We start from the raw sequence: 19959 nt of genomic DNA, 5'->3' as shown, positions 1-19959 counted from the left end.
TCCAGGTGAGGGTTGGCTGGGTGCCCTGCCAAGCTCCTCCTCGCTGCCACCTGGTGGAGAAAGTAATCACCACCTTAAAGCCCCAAAATGATATTTTAGTTGGGACTAAAGCTCCCCCATGCTATTTAAGGTAGTCTTTGGGGAGAAAAAGAGCTGATCACAACAATCGTTCATAAAACCATCCAGTAAAAAAACTTTAAAAACATTTAAAATCAGAGACTGACTAACCATTGCAGTTTTGATACCAATAAGAGCCAAAAAATCAAGCATCTACAAAATTAAATCTTGACCCCAACAAATCTCCTAAACAGCACCCTGCCCTTGTATTAGGCGTCCTGAGCAGCAGGTCTTGCAAGACTGGCAGGTAAAATGGGCTCTGGTTGCAGATCATGAAGCCTCCAGGTTTGATCGCCTCTGAATTACTGAATGCTAGGGTATGTTATTGTATTGCAATTCACTTTGAGTTTATATCTCATTTTTTAAAAAGTGACTAGTAAGTCCAACAAATCATAATTTAATCATCAGGACAGATGGAAGGAAGTCCTTCTTCAGACAGTGCATAGTTAAAGTATGGAATTTACCTTCCACAAGAGGCAGTGAGGGCCACCAACAGGGATGGATTGGGAAAATTTGTAGAGGAGAGGGCTATTGGGGGCTCCTAGCCATTAATAACCATTATGGAGGCTATTATCTGGCTGCACAATCCGAGGCAGCATTGCTTCCAAATACTAATTGCTGGAAAACACTGGAGGGGAGAGGGCTCTTGTGCTCAGATCCTGCTTGCGAGTTTCCCATAGTGGACATCTGTTGGCCACTGTGAGAACAGGATGCTGGACTAGATGGGCCACTGGCCTGATCCAGCAGACTCTGCCTATATTCTTAATAAGAAATGGTGGGAAAGGGGTCACCGGCTTCACGCCCTGCTTACAGGCTTGCCTTTGAGGCATCACTGCAGGGAACAGGGTGCTAGACTGGATGGGACCCCCCCCCCCCTGGCCTGATCCAGCCTTGTGGCTCTTCTTAAAGGATGCAAAATGTGGTAAGCAAATAAACCATAAAATTCAGTTCAGTTCCTAGCCCCACGACACTTCTTTGCCCCTAAAACCCACAATGGATTTACAGTGGTACCTCAGGTTACATATGCTTCAGGTTACAGACTCCACTAACCCAGAAATAGTACCTCAGGTTAAGAACTTTGCTTCTGGCTGAGAACAGAAATCGTGCTCTGGCGGCGTGGCAGCAGCAGCAGGCCCTATTAGCTAATGTGGTACCTCAGGGTAAGAACAGTTTCAGGTTAAGAACGGACCTCCAGAATGAATTAAGTTCTTAACCCGAGGTACCACTGTACCCTAATATTGGGAAGAGGTTTTGTTTTTACCAGATGGCTTGGTGTTTCACGTTTCAACCTTTTCAGGACCTCTGAAGGGCAGCTACCAATCTGTTAAAGTGGCCGCCTTGAGGGATGGCTCAATTCACCGGGTCTCTCCTTGCTCTCTTCCTCTGCAGGTGATTGAGGAATTCTACAACTACACGTGGTACAACCGCTATGGGGAGTACATCAGCCGCGGCACCCTCACCACACTCTGGTCCCTCTCGGTGTCCATCTTCTCGGTGGGCGGGATGATTGGGTCGTTCTCGGTGGGGCTGTTCGTCAACCGCTTTGGACGGTGAGCGCTGAGCTTTTTTGGCTTTCCGCGGTTAAGGGCCCTAGTTCGGTGCTAGAGCACCTGCTTTCTGTACAGAAGTTGCCAGGTTCAACTCCCAAGGGCATATTTCCAGGTAGGTCTGGGGGAGAGTCTTGCCCAGAATTCTGGAGAAGCCAGTCTGTGCAGGAGATACTCAGCTTGAGGGGCCAATGGTATGGCTCAGTATTAGACAGCTCCTTATGTTCCTGGTTTGTTCCGTTGGTGCTGTTTCAACACCCCCTCATCCTTTTTCTGGAGCAAACACCAATCCAGACCTCCTTCAACCATTCCTCATAAGGCTTGGTTTCCAGAACCCTGATCATCTGGGTCTCCTTCCTCTGCACACCTTCCAGCTTGTCAATATCCTTCTTAAATTGTGCTGCCCAGAACTGGACACAGGGCTCCAGGTGGGGTCTGGCCACGGCAGGGTGGATTTGATTTAAATCACTAGTCCGTAAGACTTGATTTGAATCTTTTTTTTTTTTAACAGAAAGACTCATTCTTGCTGGTATAACCTTAATATTGACAACCAGATGAAGGTTTTGGTTTTGGAATAATAAATTTTCAGAGTGATTTTTACAGTTACATAAAAAATTACTGATTTGGTTATACTATTAGAAATGCATAGACAGAAAATTATGAAATTATTGCGAGGTTTAATAAATTAACTGTTTATATTTGGACAACTTTTCTGCTGTACTTCATTGGAAGGAGAAAAATAATTATTTCCTTAATAAAAATTTAAACAATTTATTTAACTAAAACAATAACATTATGGCATATGTATCCATGTTTGTTAACTGATGTGGTTAAACAATTAAACTAAGAGTTTTAGCACACATGACAAATCCTTATTTCCTGATGAATAGCCTTTGGACTATAATGTAACTTAAACAGAAAACTATCTTTAGAAAGATTTTTCCTCCAAAAGCGTTTTATTTTAAAAATTCAATTTAAATAAAAAAATCTGATTTTTTTAAAAAATGGATTTTTATCCACCCTGGGCCAAGGTGGAATAGAACAGTACTGTCGCTTTCCTTGAGCTGGACACTCTACTTCTACGGATGCCCCCACTTAACCCAACTTTCTTCCTCCTGCAGGCGGAATTCTATGCTGATGTCCAACAGTCTTGCCTTCCTGGCTGCAGCGCTAATGGGTTTCTCGAAGATAGCCAGCTCCTTTGAGATGTTGGTCCTCGGTCGCTTCGTCATTGGGGTGTATTCTGGCCTCACCACAGGCTTCGTGCCCATGTACGTGGGGGAGGTGTCGCCCACGTCCCTTCGGGGGGCTCTGGGGACGCTTCACCAGCTGGGCATCGTCGTAGGCATCCTCATAGCGCAGGTGAGGTGGGCTATCGGTGGCTCCCTCTGCTGGGGGATGGGAAACTGTGCACCTGCAAAAGGGGTCGATGAGGGCAAATGGTTTTTCCGGGATGATGGGAAACTGGTTCTTTTTGAGGGTGATAATTATCCTGTGCAAAAAGTCATTGCCTCCTGGGCTCCCCTTAAATGCATGCATACCTGCCCACTTGACTGAATGAGGTGAAACCAGTGCTTGAAACTCCCATTGTTCTAGGCGCATTTTGTGACGGAATTTCATTAGCACAAGCAGTTTCCGAGCTCTGGGTTCAGTACTGCGCCTAAGATTTCAGATTAAAACTGCAGAGGGGAAGGAAAGGAGGACCTTTTTCTGCCTCTCCACTTCCAGCTACTCTCTGCAGACTGGAGAAGAGACCCTCTTATGAATATTAGGGGGGTGGGCAGGGGAAAGACTAGACCATGTGAAAAATGAACATAATATTTTAGCTGCAGTTCATTCATTTTCAGCTTTGTATTCTTGTTATAGAATTGTGTGCCTAGACATTCCATTGTTGTGCCCATAACCTAGGCTTAAGGTGCCATTTAGCTCCTAGTTTTCATATCTCAGTTTCTAACACTGGGTGAAACCTCTGATTTCAGTTTGGGGAAGGAACGTGCTTTATCTATCAGAGTTTTTGTTGTCCAAAAAACCAGAGTCCCAGCTACACAAATCTCCCAGGGACGGGTGTGGTGATGCTTTGCACTGGGCCAAGCAATTACGATGGACAGAGGCTGCCTGCTTCAGTTCCAAGTATAAATGTTAAAGGGGAAGGCAATAAAAATGGGACAGTTTAGCATACAACTTCCGCATGTTGATTTGTAACACATGGATGCAAATTAAAGCTGAGTTTCAGAGGGAAAGTTCCTCTGTAAGCAAAGTGTGTGTGTGTGTGTGTGTGTGTGTGTGTGTGTCCTCACACGTTTGTAGGTATACTTTATTGGAGTAGCTGCAAGGCATAGTAAATGTCAAAAGTTTGGCAACGGTTGTGATCACTGCAGCCAGATTAGTCAGCGCAAGACATTAAAAGTCAGATAAAGGAGTTGACCATCCTACAGTGTTGAAAAAACACTACCACCCATATGGGCTAGAGCACTTGCATATTATGAAAGAGATATTGAAGGATGTGCACTGAACATGTTGGCTGAAGAATGGAGTCTGTTAATTATGGGAATGCATTCAGCCTTCTCTACTTTCATTCCTATAATCTGACATTCTGCTTAAAGAAGAACAATAAGCAAAGACCCCCAATAAATATACGCAGCGGATAAACTGTGATTGACTTCTTGTAAATGGATGTATGACTTTATGAAACTGTGTTTACATGTGTAGATGAAATATTGTGGGTTGTTCCTGGCGCTGGTCCAATCCAGGACAGACCCCGTGAAATGGACACGGTCAAATTAGGTCCATTAATTTCATTGGGGCTTACTCTGAGTAGAATTCGGGTGGATACAACCCTCTAGTGTGTGTTTTATTCGTAACTATTTTGGGGTGTACCCAGCTCAGCTTTGTTCAGAGTAAGCCCATTGAAATGAATGGACCTGTCTTTTAATTCCAATGGTCTGCTCTGTGTAGGAGGAGCATTGGCTAGAACCCAATATTTTTTGCAAGAATTTTTTCTTAAGTGGGGAGTCAGGACAGGAGATCTGAGGCCTGGTACAAAAGACGGTGTGTGTGAGAGAGAGAGAGTGCTTGTGTCAGCTACCCCATAACAACACCCTAAGAGATCCAGGCAAATGTAGAACTCTCAAACACTGTTACCCCTCTGAGATTCAGAGTTCCCAGATTAAACCTGCCTCCTCTTCCCTACTATGTCAGGCAGCCCTGTTTAGGGAAGCTTTTAATATTGGGTGAATTGTTGTATTTTAATATTCTGCTGGAAGCCGTCCAGAGTTGCTGGGAAAACCCAGCCAGATGGGCGGGGTATAAATTATTATTATTATGTCATTCACTACAGGTGTTCGGCATGGATCTGATCATGGGGAGCGATAGCCTGTGGCCGCTCTTGCTGGGGTTCATCTTTGTTCCTGCCTTGGCGCAATGCATCCTGCTGCCCTTTGCCCCAGAGAGTCCCCGCTTCCTTCTAATCAACCGCAATGAGGAGAACAAAGCCAAGAGTGGTGAGCAGCCGCCTCCTTGCGAAAGAGGCCTTTAGAGTGGGGCCTGCACATGTTCAGTGCCCATGGAGGCATGTGGCACAGTGGTAGCATGCTTCTGGGTGGAGCTATGTGACTGAGGTCATATGCTGTCTTATCCACTGCCCTGGGATCCCTCGAGATGAAGGGTAGTTTAGAAATGCCACAAGTAAATAAAACAGTTGCTGCAAACACTGTGCAATTGAAAAGAGAAGAAAACACAGGGCTCGTGCACATTTAATGTGTAGCTTACTATGTGTATCTATTAAAGGTGTAAGAGCCCTCTTTTATTCTTTCTTCCCCCCTTCCTTACTTCACCTGCAAGTCATGAGTGCATCTCACCTGATTCCTCCCTCATTTGTCTTCAGTCCTGAAGAAGCTCCGAGGGACGACCGACGTCAGCAGCGACCTCCAGGAAATGAAGGAGGAGAGCCGGCAGATGATGCAGGAGAAGAAAGTCACCATCCCGGAGCTTTTCCGCTCGCCCATGTACCGCCAGCCCATCCTCATCGCCGTGGTCTTGCAGCTTTCCCAGCAGCTCTCTGGGATCAATGCGGTAAGTGGCTGCAGAGGGGCGGAGGAGCTGGTGGTTGGTTCGAGGGTGAAGAGGCTCTGTGAGTGGTCTGCTGACACAACACCATTCGTGGCTAGGAATCTTCTCTCTTTGCCCCTTTCCTCCTATACCAGGGCTAGTTGCTGATTAAATCAATCCTATATGCATTACGGTGAGGACTAGAATCTTGTTTTATTTTTAGAGAAAGGCCATAGCTCAGTAGCACAACACTTGGTTTGCTTTCAATCCTCAGTGGCATACCAGGCAATGCTGAGCTAATCTGATGTTCTAACTTGGTATAAGGTAGCTTCCCGTGCCCTGCGATGCTGGATTCTGGGCACTGGTCCTGTGCAGGTCACCTCTTTACATTTCTTCTTTCTTTTCCCCAGGTATTCTACTATTCAACCAGCATCTTTGAAAAATCTGGGGTGCAGCAGCCCGTCTATGCTACCATCGGGTCTGGAGTTGTAAACACGGCCTTCACTGTGGTCTCGGTAAGTGCCTTCCTTTGCTGCTGGCAGAAGGGGGGTGCTCCAAATATAGTGGCAGGGGGCATCCTTATGCCAGGGGCTATTTTAATACTGGAGCTCACTGGCGGCAATGGTGTCCCAAATATCTTGCAGTCTCTATCTGCAGTTGGCTGTATCCAAGTAAGTGCTACTCAGACCAGACCCATGTTAGTTGCATTCATTAACCCCTCCCAAATACAGTTCCCTAATATTTTTAAAGATAATGAGATTTGTGCAGGGTTCCTGGAGGCAGACACTGGGGGAAGTCCCTCTCTGTATGGGACCTCTGCTGTCCAAATTGAAACGGGTGGATCTTGTGCTCCTATGCCAGGCATAGGCAAACACCAGCCCCCCAGATGTTTGGAGCTACAATTCCCATCATCCCTAGCTAACAGGACCAGTGGTCAGGAATGATGAGAATTGTAGTCCCAAACATCTGGAGGGCCGGAGTTTGCCCGTTCCTGTCCTATGCTGTCGGAGGAATATGCCCCACTGTGTTTCTGCACGAGTCCTTGTTCTAGGTCTGTCTCTTCTGGAGTCATTCTGCCACTTTGCTGCAGGAGGAGTGACTCAAATGACTGACTCCGGCAGCAGAGACTGATCGGCAGGAGGATCCAAGGGCTGTAGCTCAGTGGCAGAGCATCTGCCTGCTTTGCATGCAGATACAGTGGTACCTCGGGTTACAGACGCTTCAGGTTACATACGCTTCAGGTTACAGACTCCGCTAACCCAGAAATAGTACCTCGGGTTAAGAACTTTGCTTCAGGGTGAGAAGAGAAATTATGTGGCGGCGGCACAGCAGCAGGAGGCCCCATTAGCTAAAGTGGTGCTTAAGGTAAAGAACGGACCTCCAGAACGAATTAAGTATGTAACCAGAGGTACCACTGTAGAATCATAGAGTTGAAAGGGATCTAGTCCAACCCCTGCAGTGTAGAAGTCTTTTGCCCAACGTGGGGCTCGAAACCACAACCCATAGATTGAGAGTCTCGTGCTCTTATCAATTGAGCTATCCCATCAATTGTTTAGTCCCCTGCAACAGTTCCAGGTAGAGCTAGAATAAACTCCCCTCGTCTGACATGCTGGAGAGCTGCTGCCACTCAGCATAGACAGTATAGAGCTAGGTAGACCAGTGGTCTATGTTTTAAAACAACTTCTAAGTCATGCAGAAACACAACAAGCAGCTCCTCTATGAGTGGGTCCCTTGGGCTTCCCAGGAACTTCTAACTAAAGTTATTTCTCAGGACAGACTGCTCTGGGTAGAGCCCTTCTGGTTTATTCATCCTTCCAAAGAGGAACTCATTTATTTGTCTCCCTTTTGATAGCTGTTTGTGGTGGAGAGGGCCGGACGGCGGACTCTGCATCTCGTGGGCCTGGCCGGAATGGCAGGGTGCGCAGTCCTCATGACCATTGCTTTGGCGCTTCTGGTGAGTGGCATTTGATCAGAAGACAATGAAATAAGCTGAGAGTATACCTCCACCTCTTGGGGTTGAAATAACTGCAGAGTATCCTGGCCAATGCCCCAGCCCTTAACTACTTGGGACCAGTTTACCTGCGAGATTGTCTCCCCCCATACATGCGCACTCGGCCGCTTCAGTCTGAGGAATTGGTGCTGCTATAGTTGCCAGATAATAGCCATTCTGTACTTGCAAGAAATCAACCTTATATTGTAGCAACACCTGGCTCTTTGGAACTCCCTTCCTATAGACACCAGGGTGGCGCCTTCAATGTACTCTTTACAGCACCTTCTAAATGCACTTTATTAAAGGAAAGCCTTTCCGGACAGATGTACATCTGTTTCTAGCTTGTTTTAATTATTTTTTGCATGTTTTAAGTCTCTGTTTTTATTGATTTTATATTTTTTATTATTTTTGCAAACTGCATTGAGGTGTTACAATCAAGCGGTGTATAAATTTTATGGAGCAAATAAATAAGAAAAATAGGCTGGGTCCCTGGCTTAGTTTGCTTTCCTTCATCTACCACAGGGCTAGTCAACGTGGTGCCCTCCAGGAGTCGCTGGACTACAACTCCCATCACCTCTGACCACTGGCCATGCTGGTTGGGGCAGATGGGAGTTGGAAGCCAGACCAGATCTGGAGGGTGCTGCGTTTGCCACCCCTGGTCTGTAAGCATGCCCTTCAGAGCACTTGGTTTGCTACTACATTCAGGTAGCAAAGCTGCACACCAGATGGAGCAGCCTTAGCTCTAGAAATGGGTGGTGAAAGAGGCCACTGGAAAAGCAGAGGAGCACCATTTTAAGTAATGAATACATTTTTAATTGCAGTAATGGAAGCCAGAAGGTGCTGTCTGCACACTTGGGGGAACGCTCTGAGGTTTTTTAGAAGTAAAAAATAAAATACATCCTTTAAAAAAAAAAAAAATTAGGGCAGCACGAAACAGCTCAATGAGGATAAGCTTACGTGTGGTCAGTATACAGAAATATTTGATTTGGGGCTTGGTTTTCCTGTGATGCTCCCTGTATGACTTTAGGTTGGCCGCTCTCTCACTCACAGGCTCACGCGTCTCATGGGATAGAGGGTCAAATGTTGTTGTGGGCAATGAGGACCGACGCCCCTGTGTGTATTTGGCTCTGACTTGGTCTTGTTTTTCGACGCTAGGAGCAAATGGCCTGGATGTCTTACCTCAGCATCATTGCCATCTTTGGCTTTGTGGCGTTTTTCGAGATCGGCCCAGGCCCCATTCCGTGGTTCATCGTGGCGGAGCTCTTCAGCCAAGGCCCCCGGCCTGCAGCCTTCGCTGTGGCTGGCCTCTCGAACTGGACGTCAAACTTCATTGTGGGGATGAGCTTTCAGTACATTGAGGCAAGTTGATTTACTGGGCCAGTTTCACTCTGGGCAAGGCGGCCTTCCCCATAGATTCTGGCTTCAGTCCCTTGAGTCAAGGGGTGGGTGTTTCTTTACAAAGCACCTCCTAATGGTCAACTTACATTCGTATTGCACTGCAATGTTATTAGGGCAATATCCACACCACACATTTAAAACACTACAATACTTTAGTCATGGCTTCCCCCAAAGAATTCTGGGAGCTGTAGTTTGTCGCGTTGGTTGTAGCTCTGTGAGGGAACTGCAGCTACTATTCCCAGAATTCCCTGTGACGAGGGATGGATGGTTAAACAACCCTGGAGAATTGTAGCTCTCTGAGAGAAATAGGGGTCTTCAAACTTAGCACCCTTAAACTGCAGCTCCCAGAATCCTTTGGGGGAACCCATGGCTGTTTAAAGTACACTTAATTTGCAGACCTTTCAGGCAAAACAGGAGGATGCTCAGGACCCTTAAATGATGAGAAAAGTATGAAAGAGAAGCATTTGTCAATTAACTCTTACAATTGCTGGTTTTAATTGTTTTTTAAATTCTTTTTGTTAACCACTTTGAGGTTTTCTACAATCAAGCAGTGTATCCATTTTGTGAAATAAAATAAATTATGAAATAAAATAGGGAGGGAGTGAAATTGCCGGGGCGGGGTATAAGGTTGGAAAACACAACAGGAACATAGGAAGCTGCCTTTACACTGAATCAGACCATCGGTCCAACTAGCTCATTGTTGCCTACACTGACTGGCAGCAGTCCCAAACTACAGCCCCAAACTGATAGGGCAGATCCAGCAATATGAAACACGCCCCTTCTCTTTCCCTGCAGGAAGTCTGCGGTCCTTACGTCTTCATCATCTTCATGGTGCTCCTGATCCTTTTCTTCATCTTCACCTACTTCAAGGTGCCCGAGACAAAGGGCCGCACCTTTGATGAGATTGCCTCCGGCTTCCGCCAAGGGGGCGGTGGGCAGAGCGACAACAAGACGCCGGATGAATTTCACAGCTTGGGCGCAGACTCCCAAGTCTAAGCCCCGAAGCCCCGACCGGCTCCTCCCTTCGCTTCACTTCCTTTGCTGCCTGTTCTTGACGCTTGTAAACAGAAGCCAGGCTCATGGCGAAGCAGGCGCCGAGGCCTCCTTTTCGGGGCTGCCGCCTGGTTTCCAGGCGATGAACTGACGCCCAGCCCTAGGAACGGTTAGCTGGTTTTTCACGTCCAGGATTTCAATGCTGACAAGGTTCGGAAGCCGCGGCTGTGGTTGAGGCCAAGCCTCTTCCGTGGGGCAGCAGTAAGTCCTTCCAGTGACCAGGCCCTCACTTTTATTTTTAGAAGGAAAAAAAAAGAACAGCAGGAACACACACACACACACACACACACACACACACACACACACCCCTTCCAAGTTTGCAATAACAGAAACAGCCCATTTTAATCCAAAGACAACTGTTCCTATTCTGATTTTAATGAGACACTTAAAAAAATTTGAAGGGGTGTGGGGAGACTGTAGGTCTGATCCATGATGACAAAAGAATTTCCTGCTGGGTTGGGCCCTGAAACGATTGAGGTTGCTTCTTTTATCCTTCCCATAAGGCTGTTACAAAAAGGAGGTTTGATATTTTCTTAAAAGGTCAGTGATTGAGGACCCTTACCCTTTAACACTCACATCTAATTTGCCTCTCTGTCGGTTACCCTTCCTCAACAGGAGGAGAGAGGTGGCTGCAGCCAGAGCGGAAGCTGAGAGAAGTGAGTCAGTTTAGGAAAAATTTAATCGTTTTTTTGGCTTGGTGGAGCAGAGGCCGTAAAAGGCTCAAGCCCGGGAGCTGACTCTCGCAGGGTCATGCCCCTTTCTGACCCTGCAGTGTGATAGTGTCTTTTGCTTGTTTGGCTGGGGAGAGGCATCCGTATACATATACATATATGTGTGTGTATCCACCTCTGATTTTGCATGTCTGAAAGGTAAACTACAAAGAGGAATGTTTATTGCTCTGCCCACTTTTGCCTCTGGTTGCATCCAGAATGTGGCCCTCAGCCTGGAAGTTTCCCCACTGTTGCCCTAAAGCTATCATGCAGCCATTTGTTCCCTCTTTAAAATTGTAGGTGGGGGGAGGGCTAGACCCTTGAGGCCATTATGCCATGGTGAGGGTATTTTCACCTGTCCTGGCTTGCTCCACATAGCTTAGCTTTTAGTGGACAACCACATGTTGGGATGGGAGGAAACAAAGCAGACATAACCCAAGGTTTCCCTGTTCAGCCCTAACGCCCTCCCTCCTTACTGCTTCCCCACCCTATGAGGAGAGTCCAGCTGGATCAGGCCCAAAGGTCTATCTGATCATTAAATACCCTGTATTCAAATGGTGACAAATGAGCTGCCTCTACTGAGGTCACAAGGGGAGGGCGTGAAGTTGACAAGCACCCCGCTTGCTTTTTGCCCACCTCTAGCTGTTCAAAGGTAGACTGCTCCTGAAGATGGAGGTTCCACTAACCAGTAGCCATGGAAACAGAAGCCTGGCGCTGGAAAGACCTCTCATCTAAATTCCTTTTAGAGCCCTCTAAGCCAGCCGGTGGCCACGGCTGTTCCTTCTGCCAGCAAATTCCAGACATTTAATGACATGCGGTGTGACAAATGCCTTGGAAATGGGGGCAGGAGAGGAATCCAAAAGAACACCCTGAACCTCACATATTGATCTTTTACCAAAAGGCTCCATAAAGACACAGTTCTATTGTGTCTGCTGCAGAGGGCCTCTGGCAAGCTCCTCTCCTCTCCCTTAGCACCCTGGACTCACTGAAATGACAGAGACTCAGTGAAAAATGGCTGCACACATTTCCTGCTTACTGTGTATAGACTGGAAAATATTTATATTATATATATATATATGTATGTATTTTATTTTGTTCCACCATGTTAATAGAGCACTAAGTTATAGTGTGGTTTCAGATGGACAAGCAACTTTACTGTAAATAAATATATGATAAAACAGATCTTAGTTGCTCTAGCAAGAGTTGTATTTAACTAAGATGACTGTTCGTTTGTTTGTATAGATAAAATTAATATGCACTGTAGTGGCATCTGAATGCACTGACATTTTAGACCTTCCTCCATATAGTCAACTACCCCAAGCCCTTAAAGGACCCTGAGCAAGTGTGTTTTTTTGGATAGAAGCTCTTGGCAGGTTTGCAAAAAAATAAAAGAGAGAAAATGGACACACAGCTATTTAAAAATAAGTATTTTTAAAATTTATTTTTCTGTTTTTAAATTGAAGACACGACCACACTTGGAAAAAAAGGACAATATGTTTTTAGGAATTGCAAAGAAAATGAAATGTTAACTTTTTGCATTTGCTGTGTATGGTGTGATGTCAGAATGAACTCCTTTCTAAAGAGCCAATGGTTAAGGGGTGGGAGGGTAAAGAGAAGAAAAAAAGACACACAGAAAGGAGAACCTTGTATGGACAGAATAAATGAAATGAGCGTTTGAGAACCCTGGACTGTGTCATGTTGTTTCATTTCAGCCCTTGCAGGAAATCCTGTGCCTTGAGGGGGAGGAGTCAGCCTGGGCTTGGGGGGTCCTCTGAAGGAATCTCCTGCCTGCTCACCTTGTGGGTTGGAGGCCACCCCTCCATTGGCCCTCAACTTTCTTCCCTGAGGGAATTCTCAGCGAGCTGCTATAATAAATCTGGAACATCATTCCCTCCCACAGCAAGCACATGCGGGTCTCGTTCCTCCCTACATCCTGTTGCTCCTGGGCTACCCAGAGCAATCATGGCTTAGCATATTGCCTGAGGTTGGGCTCTGGAGTTTGCCTTGCTCTAGCCAAACCATGCTCCGTATAGACATGGTGCAACTGTACGTTCATATGCACAGAGGTTTTTTTTAAAAAAACACCAATGTGGTGGTTAATTTTCACAGCTTTAAATTTTGTGCAGCTGGGTGATTTGGGACAGCAGTGAGGGCAGAGAGCCCCCTAGATACAGTTAAATGCCATGCTTTGCTTTCAGCTTCAGCAGCTCACCTTTGGAGGGTGTGTGTGTGAGTTTTTATCTTCCATTTGGCTGAGGAATCTGAAGCAACTGGCTCTGCAAAGGATGTCTGGGTCCTGCCTGCTCTCTGCCCAAGGCATATTTATCATCGTCTGGATTTTGTTACTCAGCTGGTGGGGGGCTCAGATGGGAAGATAAGTGGCCTCTGGCAATTGGAAAGAAATGGACTGGAGGTTCATCTGCTCCTCTCCAGGTTGAAGAATATAATCTACAGATATATCTAAGAAGTGCCAATTTAATTAAAACGAAGTAGAAACAGGAAAGGATGATTAGCGACTGGCATCTAATGTTCATCTGGGAAGCCAGGCCTGAGGGTGGCAGTGGTGGGTCTATTTTGCATAGATTGGTTTGGATTTCAACAATTTAACCAATTGGTGAAGTGATTCACTTGGTTCATACTTGGGCAGCTTCTTCATAACTTGCAGAAGTTTCATCACAAGTTCATGAGCCTGAGAGTGACAAGCAAGAGGAAGAGAAGGAAGGAAAGAACATGCAACATTATTCCTTAGCAATTGTTAAAAAGGATACTTTCTTTTAAATGCCTGATTCCTATTAGCCCTGCCCTGGCTCCAGTTAACATAATATTCCTTTCCTCACACAATCTCTGTTGTTGGATGATCCTCAATTGCTTCTTTAAATAGGTAAGCTGGGCATGCAACAAAATGTTGCATCACAAAGCACTCCTGTCTGTTTCTCCAGCAATGCCCCTGGGAACCACATTGTGTCATAATGTAACATCATTCCCATTGGGCCACTTGGGGGAAGAAGAAGGGAGGGAACTCTGCTGCGGTTTCAAGTGGCAATGGGTAGTTTAGCGAAGTATGTTCATTAAAGAAAAGGAAGCAGGCAAAAGGCCTTGTTGGAGCAGATCAATTCAGCATCCCATTTCTCACAGCAGTTATCAAAATGCCTACAAGAAGCCCACAAGTAAGACCCTCTCCTGCTCATGACTCTGTACAACTGACACTCAGAGGCATATTGCTTCCACCACTGGAGGAAGAACATAGCCATTGATACACTGTGGCCAGTAGCCACCAATAGCCTTATCCTCCATGGATTTGTCTAGCTCTCTCTTAAAGCCATCCAAGTTGTTGGCCATCGCTAGTTCTTACAGGGGCATTTTCCATAGTTTAGGCTATGCATTGTGTGAAGAACTAATTTCTTTGTCTTGAATCTTCCAACATTCAGCTTCATTAGATGTCTCAAGTTCTAGTGTTATGGGACAGGGAGAAAACATCTCTCCAACCACACAAATGCATCATTTTATACTCTCTCCTTTTTTCCACAATGAAAAGCCCTTTCCTCAGGAGCAACTCTGCCAGCCCTTGGATCATTTCATTTCCTCTTTTAGGTCCCTCTTCCAGGTCTACAATGTCATGTTTGAGGTGTGGCACTGAGAAACAACCTTCTAAGTGTAGTCTCCCCATCTATTCGTACAAAGGTCACTACAATACTGGTAGTTCTATTTTCAATTCCTTTCCCAATGATGTCCAACAAGGCATTTCCCTCTGTAGCCTCCTTTGAACATATTAAGCGCTGGGGGGAAAACCACACACACACACCCCAAAAATTAATCAGCTCCGAGTATCATTCTACGTTGGGCACCACATCTGCCTCTTTAATTTGTCAAGAGGATAAGTTTCAGGAGAAATATTTGATCCAAAACTAGGAAAGAGCAGACCATGCTGCACTAGGTGGGCAAATAATCTGACATGGTATAAACTCTAGGTTTCAAGGGGCCAAGCACAAACTGGTCAGGGAGCAGCAACAACTCAAGCAGCTGGGTCTAGCCCCCATTTTAATTTCCCATGCTGCACTCTGTTCGGAATGCTGGGCCAGAGCGAGTGGGGGGGAAACTACACAAAGACCAGAGCAAACATTGCTGGCAGGCCCTGGCAGGATGCAATTGCTTAGGGATGCCAGGTGATGACACTGGTCTGGGATATGTGATGTATTTCAACCCAAACAGACAGCATTGTCAACTTGCCTTTGGCACATCCAGGATCAAGTAATGAAACATGGCCAGGGTATGGAGGATCTTGGCTATTTGAGCCAGCTGAGGTCGCGGAGACTGCTCTCGGATCTCTAAGATGGCGCTCAGCATCTGTTTTGCTTCAGCTCGCTGCTTTGCATCTGTAAGGGAGAAAGGGAACTCCATGAAGGAGGATCTACTGCAGTCAAGAGAGCACGGTCCATCTCTGGGCCTGGCTGACCTGTTTAGGCAAGAGCCTTACCAAACCGAGCTGAAGGGGACCTTTCTCTTTTTAGCACAATGGATTGGGCTGTTATCTCATCCACCCCTTGTAGGCAAAGTTTCCATGCACCTGTCAAGACCGCTTACTTGCCAATTATTAGGACATCAGGTGACTTTTGAAAAGCCCCATTTTGTACACTGCTTTGAGAAGGTTTTGCAGGGCATTACCAACTGCTGGTTGACGGTGCCTGCAAACACTGTTTTGGCTGAGCTCAGTCTTCACCTGCCCTCTGTGCCTGATGTCGTATACGATGGTGTCATATATGACACCAGGTGCAGGGCAGGTGAGTGTGACATGGCCAAAATATCCATGTGAGCCTGGAGAGCCTAACAAGCCCCGTGGGATGAAGGCTCCTCACCCCTGACCTAAGAGTAAACAAAATGCAGATATGTTGCAAAAAGAGGTGCCTCATATGGTTGACTGAATCTGCACCCACTTGCGGATGTTATAATAGCTCAGAAAAGGAACGGGGAGGAATATTATTTCTTTTTCAGAAGATGTAGCCATGTGCCACAGTTAGCAGGCTCAGAAGAGGCATCTCTCTGCCCTGCCCCCACCTAACTCTCTGGCAGGAGGAGGGAAGCAGCCTGAATTTTAAACCACCCCATTTTCTTTGAATGGGGAGAAGCGGAAGCCACCTGAAAGAGCAGAAGTTACCAAGGACTTCTTCTGTAGTCTCCTCTTCTTCCGCAAGCATATCAAGTTCTGCCGGAGTCATAAGCGTGTGGTACTGGAGGCCGATGAAGTGGCTGAAATGGTGGTGCCAAATATTGGTCACCTGATGAGAAGAGGGCTCATTAAGCAAGGAAGAAAAGGGTGTGGTGATCCCTGTCCCCTTAATGTCCACTGTATGTTGGGGCCACCTTTGAACATTTCTTGGAACTGATCCAGAATATAGCTGCTATATCCCCCCACTTCCGCTACCAACAATGCACAGCTGGCTGTGTGTGTGCGCAAGGCACACTTGAGAAAAATAACACTTTTCCATGGGGATATGACACAGAGGGGAGATGGAACCTGAGATGAGGCTGCCGCGTTCAGCAGCACCTCTACTTCCAACCCAGCTGTCTCAAGCCGACTGACCTCAGTGTACAGGGAATCGGCAATGTCCATTCTGTTCTGACGGAAGAAGACATTGGCCATGTGGAAGTATCCCCCCGAGGCGGCCATGTGGTTCGTTCCAAAGGCACAAGAGGAAAAGTAAATCTGAAATGGGATAAATGTATTTATTTATTTCAGCTATCGGTACACCACTGAAATCGCCAAAGTTTCTAAGGGCTCTACAATAAGATTATTAAAAACATACAATGGATAAAATCAACTAAAATTATTTTTTAAAAAAAAACCAACCACCAACAGAAGCAGCTTTGTGTAGCCATTTGGGGGGGGGGCACATAGGTCCACCTTGCACTTTAGCAGAGGCTTACGTCATTAGCCAGGTGGTACAAAGAGTCCTCAAAGTTCCCTTTGGCAGCGTGAAGGAGGCCCAGGTTGCGATGAAAGTCAGACTGAATGGCATTGCTGCAGTGGGAATTCTTGAGGATAATCCACTGGGCTTGTGAGAGGTACTCCTCTGCTTGGGTAAGGTGCCCGAGGCCTGGCAGGAAGGAGAGAAGCCAAGAAAGATTCAGCAATCTGTGGTAGTCTGTGTCTGTAGTGCAAACAGTATCCTGATCAAGATCTCGGAAAACCCTGAGACATCTTGAGAGAGCACCCCAGAGCCTGTGAACTGAGCAGGACTTGCCTGGTAAGCAAGGCAGAGAGCTTAAAAGCTCTTCCTGCACCAGGAAAAAAGAGCTTTTGCTGATGCGAAAAAGAGCTTTTAAGATCTGCAACTTGTCTGTATTTAATTTGTGCAATTTCAACCAGGAGGCCTTCAACTGCGCACGATTGATGCCGCACAACTTATACATGTGCAAGTTGTGATCATACTGTATATATCTGCTCTCTGCATTGCTTTGGGGGGCAAAGCCCACTCAGCGCACGCAACAGAAAGGTAAGGATGCTCACGTGGGAGTGGTTCCAAGGGGGCAGTTTGAGTATACACGTTTTCGCATATACACCCCATCCCCAAAACGTAATCCCTGCGCAAGACACGATTACGTTTTTAAAAAAGAGACCATTGTTCCTATCTAGAAATTGACAAACTACTTCAGCAAAGCTCCAGCCAAACTCACCCAGACCTGCCTCAGCTAAAATGAGGTACGCTGGCACCAGTTCCACAGCATTTGAACTGTGTACACTGATGCTGAACTTCAGCGAATGCAACGCAGCTGGAATGGCATCTTCGTGTTTGCCTTCAAGAAGAAATTTCTGAGCGACTGCCTGGGTCAACTCGGCCAGGAATTTCTGTGGACAAGCATGGATTGTTAAGCCACTCTCAGGTACAGGTACATGTACACGTACACGCACGCACGCACACACACACACACAGAGCTTTTATTGTTGTTGTTTATTTCTGATGAGTAGTTTTGGTACTTGCACTGTTCTAGCCACCAGTTTGTTTCGGGGCCTATTCTGACCTATAAAACCTGACACATCTCAGGACTCCAACACCTCAAGGATCACCTCTCCCCATATGAACTGAATGGGACCCTGCTGTCCATCCGTGAACCTACCGGACCTGGACCACTCCCTTACCTCTCTTCTTAACTTCTGCTCTCGCCCATGCTTCCTTTCTTCCTCCGAATTGTAAAAAGGTAACGTTGTACGCAAAGGGATGAGAAGTTGACATATTTTCTCATGGATGCTGACCCAATCGGCACTCTGGTGTTCTACATCGCTGAGAAAAGATGAGAGACATGGCTATTAGCAGCACAAATTGTGATGCGTGCATGAATTATAATTAATATTAGGTAATTTATATAGTGCTTCCTGCCAAAATAGGCTTTAAGCAGTTTACTAGTATAAAAAAACAACTGTTTATTCATTTTATTTATTTTAAATTAATGGAATTGATAGTCTGCTTAATTGCAAAAACCTGTAAGTAGTGTACATAAAATATTCTCTTAAAATTATCACTAAAACTCAGTTAAACACAAGCCTGTCATTAAAGTTGATTCATAAATGCTACATGACTCCTGGAAAACTCTCATATAAAAATTAATCTGCATCCCTAAGGTGTTGGAGGGGATGTACAGAAATTGGATAAACTTCCACCTATGGTAGGGATGTACTAGAGTGCAATAATTTTAGGCAACAGCATTCAGAGAAATTGCTAAGATCCTAAACTGCCACATTATCCCAACTTCTCAGCTACCACTTTTATCTATATTTGTCAAGAGTAACAAAAAGCGCATCTTCTATAGTGGCTAGAATGACAATCACACAATTTTGGAAAAAACAATTTCTTTATTGTTCTGGTGTATATCCTGCATCTCTTTACATAACACTCAAGGTAGCTTCAGTTCCTTGGAGAAAAGGTGGGATATAAATTAATTAATAATATAATGGGACGACGACGACAATCAGAGATAGAAAGAACAAAAAATAGTGACCAGTTTAAAGCATCCCGATCAGTGACAGAGAGAATTTTTGCTTGCTTTTTATTTAATATATTTGTATTTATTTCTTACATTTATACTGCACCTTTTTTCCAACCAGGAATTCAAGGTGGTCTCCCTACCCTCATTTAATCTCCACAACAACCCTGTGGAGGAGTGGGGATTTGAGCACTGGTCTCTCTGCCACTCTAACCACTACACCACACAGTCTCTCTATATATCTATATATCTATTTATCTATATATAATCTCAAGGAACAGAAATAATAACAGTGTGCATATATATAGTAAAACTGACAGTTTTATCCATATTTGGGTTTTATCATGCTTACAGTTTCCTTATTATCAACATATATTTTATATTCTTTGTAAACCACTTGGAGGTTTTTTCTTTCTTTCCTTAAGTGATACATAAATCTTGTTAAAAAAATAAAACAAATAAAATATAGACAAAAAGCTTGCTCTGCTTATGGATCCATCTCCGTCATTCAAAATTGATTAAAGGGGTTGCTGGATAGACCTTTAAAAAGCCACACATCACCAGACCTAGCCCTTCCTTATTCCTGTCGGACTGGGACCTGGGAGAGACCAGGGTTCGCATCGCCACTTGGTCGCCTTCAAGCTCACCTAGGCGACCCCTCAGCCTATAACCTACCTCACAGGATTGTCGTGGGGGATTAAAAAAGAGGGTGGGCAGAACCATGTACGCCACCTTGAGAAAAAGGTGGCATGTAAATGCAAAATAAATAACTAAATAAATAAATAAGCCCACAGGAGGCGACTGCCCCTGAGGACGCCGCTCCATAGCATCTCCCCAGCTTCACCCTACGAATGCCTGCCTGCTTGCCGTGCCTACGGGCATAGGTGGGGGCAGGGAAGTAGGGAGCGCAGCCCTGCTCACCAGTAGTAGGTGACAGCGCAGGATCCGCAGCGCAGCGTGGCCGGCCCGCGGCACAGTTCGCAGAAGAGCTTCTGCCCGCGAGGCAACGCGAGCGGCACCAGCTGCTGCGTCTGCATCGCTCCGACGCATCGGTTGCTAGGGGAGCCGTCGCTAAGGCGGCGGGCCGGACTTCCGACACGCTCCTTCTGCTTCCGGCACA

General features: G+C 45.8%; 2 protein-coding genes across 2 annotated transcripts in view; one reads left to right on the top strand and one right to left on the bottom strand.

Annotated features, from left to right (window-relative positions):
- SLC2A1 (solute carrier family 2 member 1) overlaps positions 1 to 12548 on the top strand; it is a 42016-nt gene extending 29468 nt beyond the window's left edge. The window contains exons 3-10 of the mRNA XM_081204006.1: positions 1507 to 1667; positions 2786 to 3026; positions 5002 to 5164; positions 5548 to 5735; positions 6122 to 6226; positions 7564 to 7665; positions 8857 to 9064; positions 9899 to 12548. Coding sequence (XP_081060132.1) covers positions 1507 to 1667; positions 2786 to 3026; positions 5002 to 5164; positions 5548 to 5735; positions 6122 to 6226; positions 7564 to 7665; positions 8857 to 9064; positions 9899 to 10095 — 1365 coding nt within the window. The 3' untranslated portion in view covers positions 10096 to 12548. The remainder of the gene's footprint in view (positions 1 to 1506; positions 1668 to 2785; positions 3027 to 5001; positions 5165 to 5547; positions 5736 to 6121; positions 6227 to 7563; positions 7666 to 8856; positions 9065 to 9898) is intronic.
- Positions 12549 to 13317: 769 nt separating this feature from the next.
- ZMYND12 (zinc finger MYND-type containing 12) lies at positions 13318 to 19956 on the bottom strand. The gene is made up of 8 exons (XM_081204034.1): positions 19761 to 19956; positions 17998 to 18139; positions 17535 to 17706; positions 16785 to 16954; positions 16441 to 16563; positions 16015 to 16135; positions 15090 to 15235; positions 13318 to 13551 (listed from the first exon to the last, which is right to left on the bottom strand). Exons 1-8 carry the CDS (start codon positions 19874 to 19876, stop codon positions 13432 to 13434), a joined length of 1110 nt encoding a protein of 369 aa, XP_081060160.1. The 5' UTR covers positions 19877 to 19956; the 3' UTR covers positions 13318 to 13431.
- Between the last annotated feature and the right edge of the window lie 3 nt (positions 19957 to 19959).

This window comes from Podarcis bocagei, assembly GCF_964188305.1.
Source record: "Podarcis bocagei genome assembly, chromosome: 7".
Classification (NCBI taxonomy): domain Eukaryota; kingdom Metazoa; phylum Chordata; class Lepidosauria; order Squamata; family Lacertidae; genus Podarcis; species Podarcis bocagei.
The sequence above is the reverse complement of the archived record's forward strand: the minus strand, read 5'-3'. Positions and strand labels throughout refer to the sequence as shown.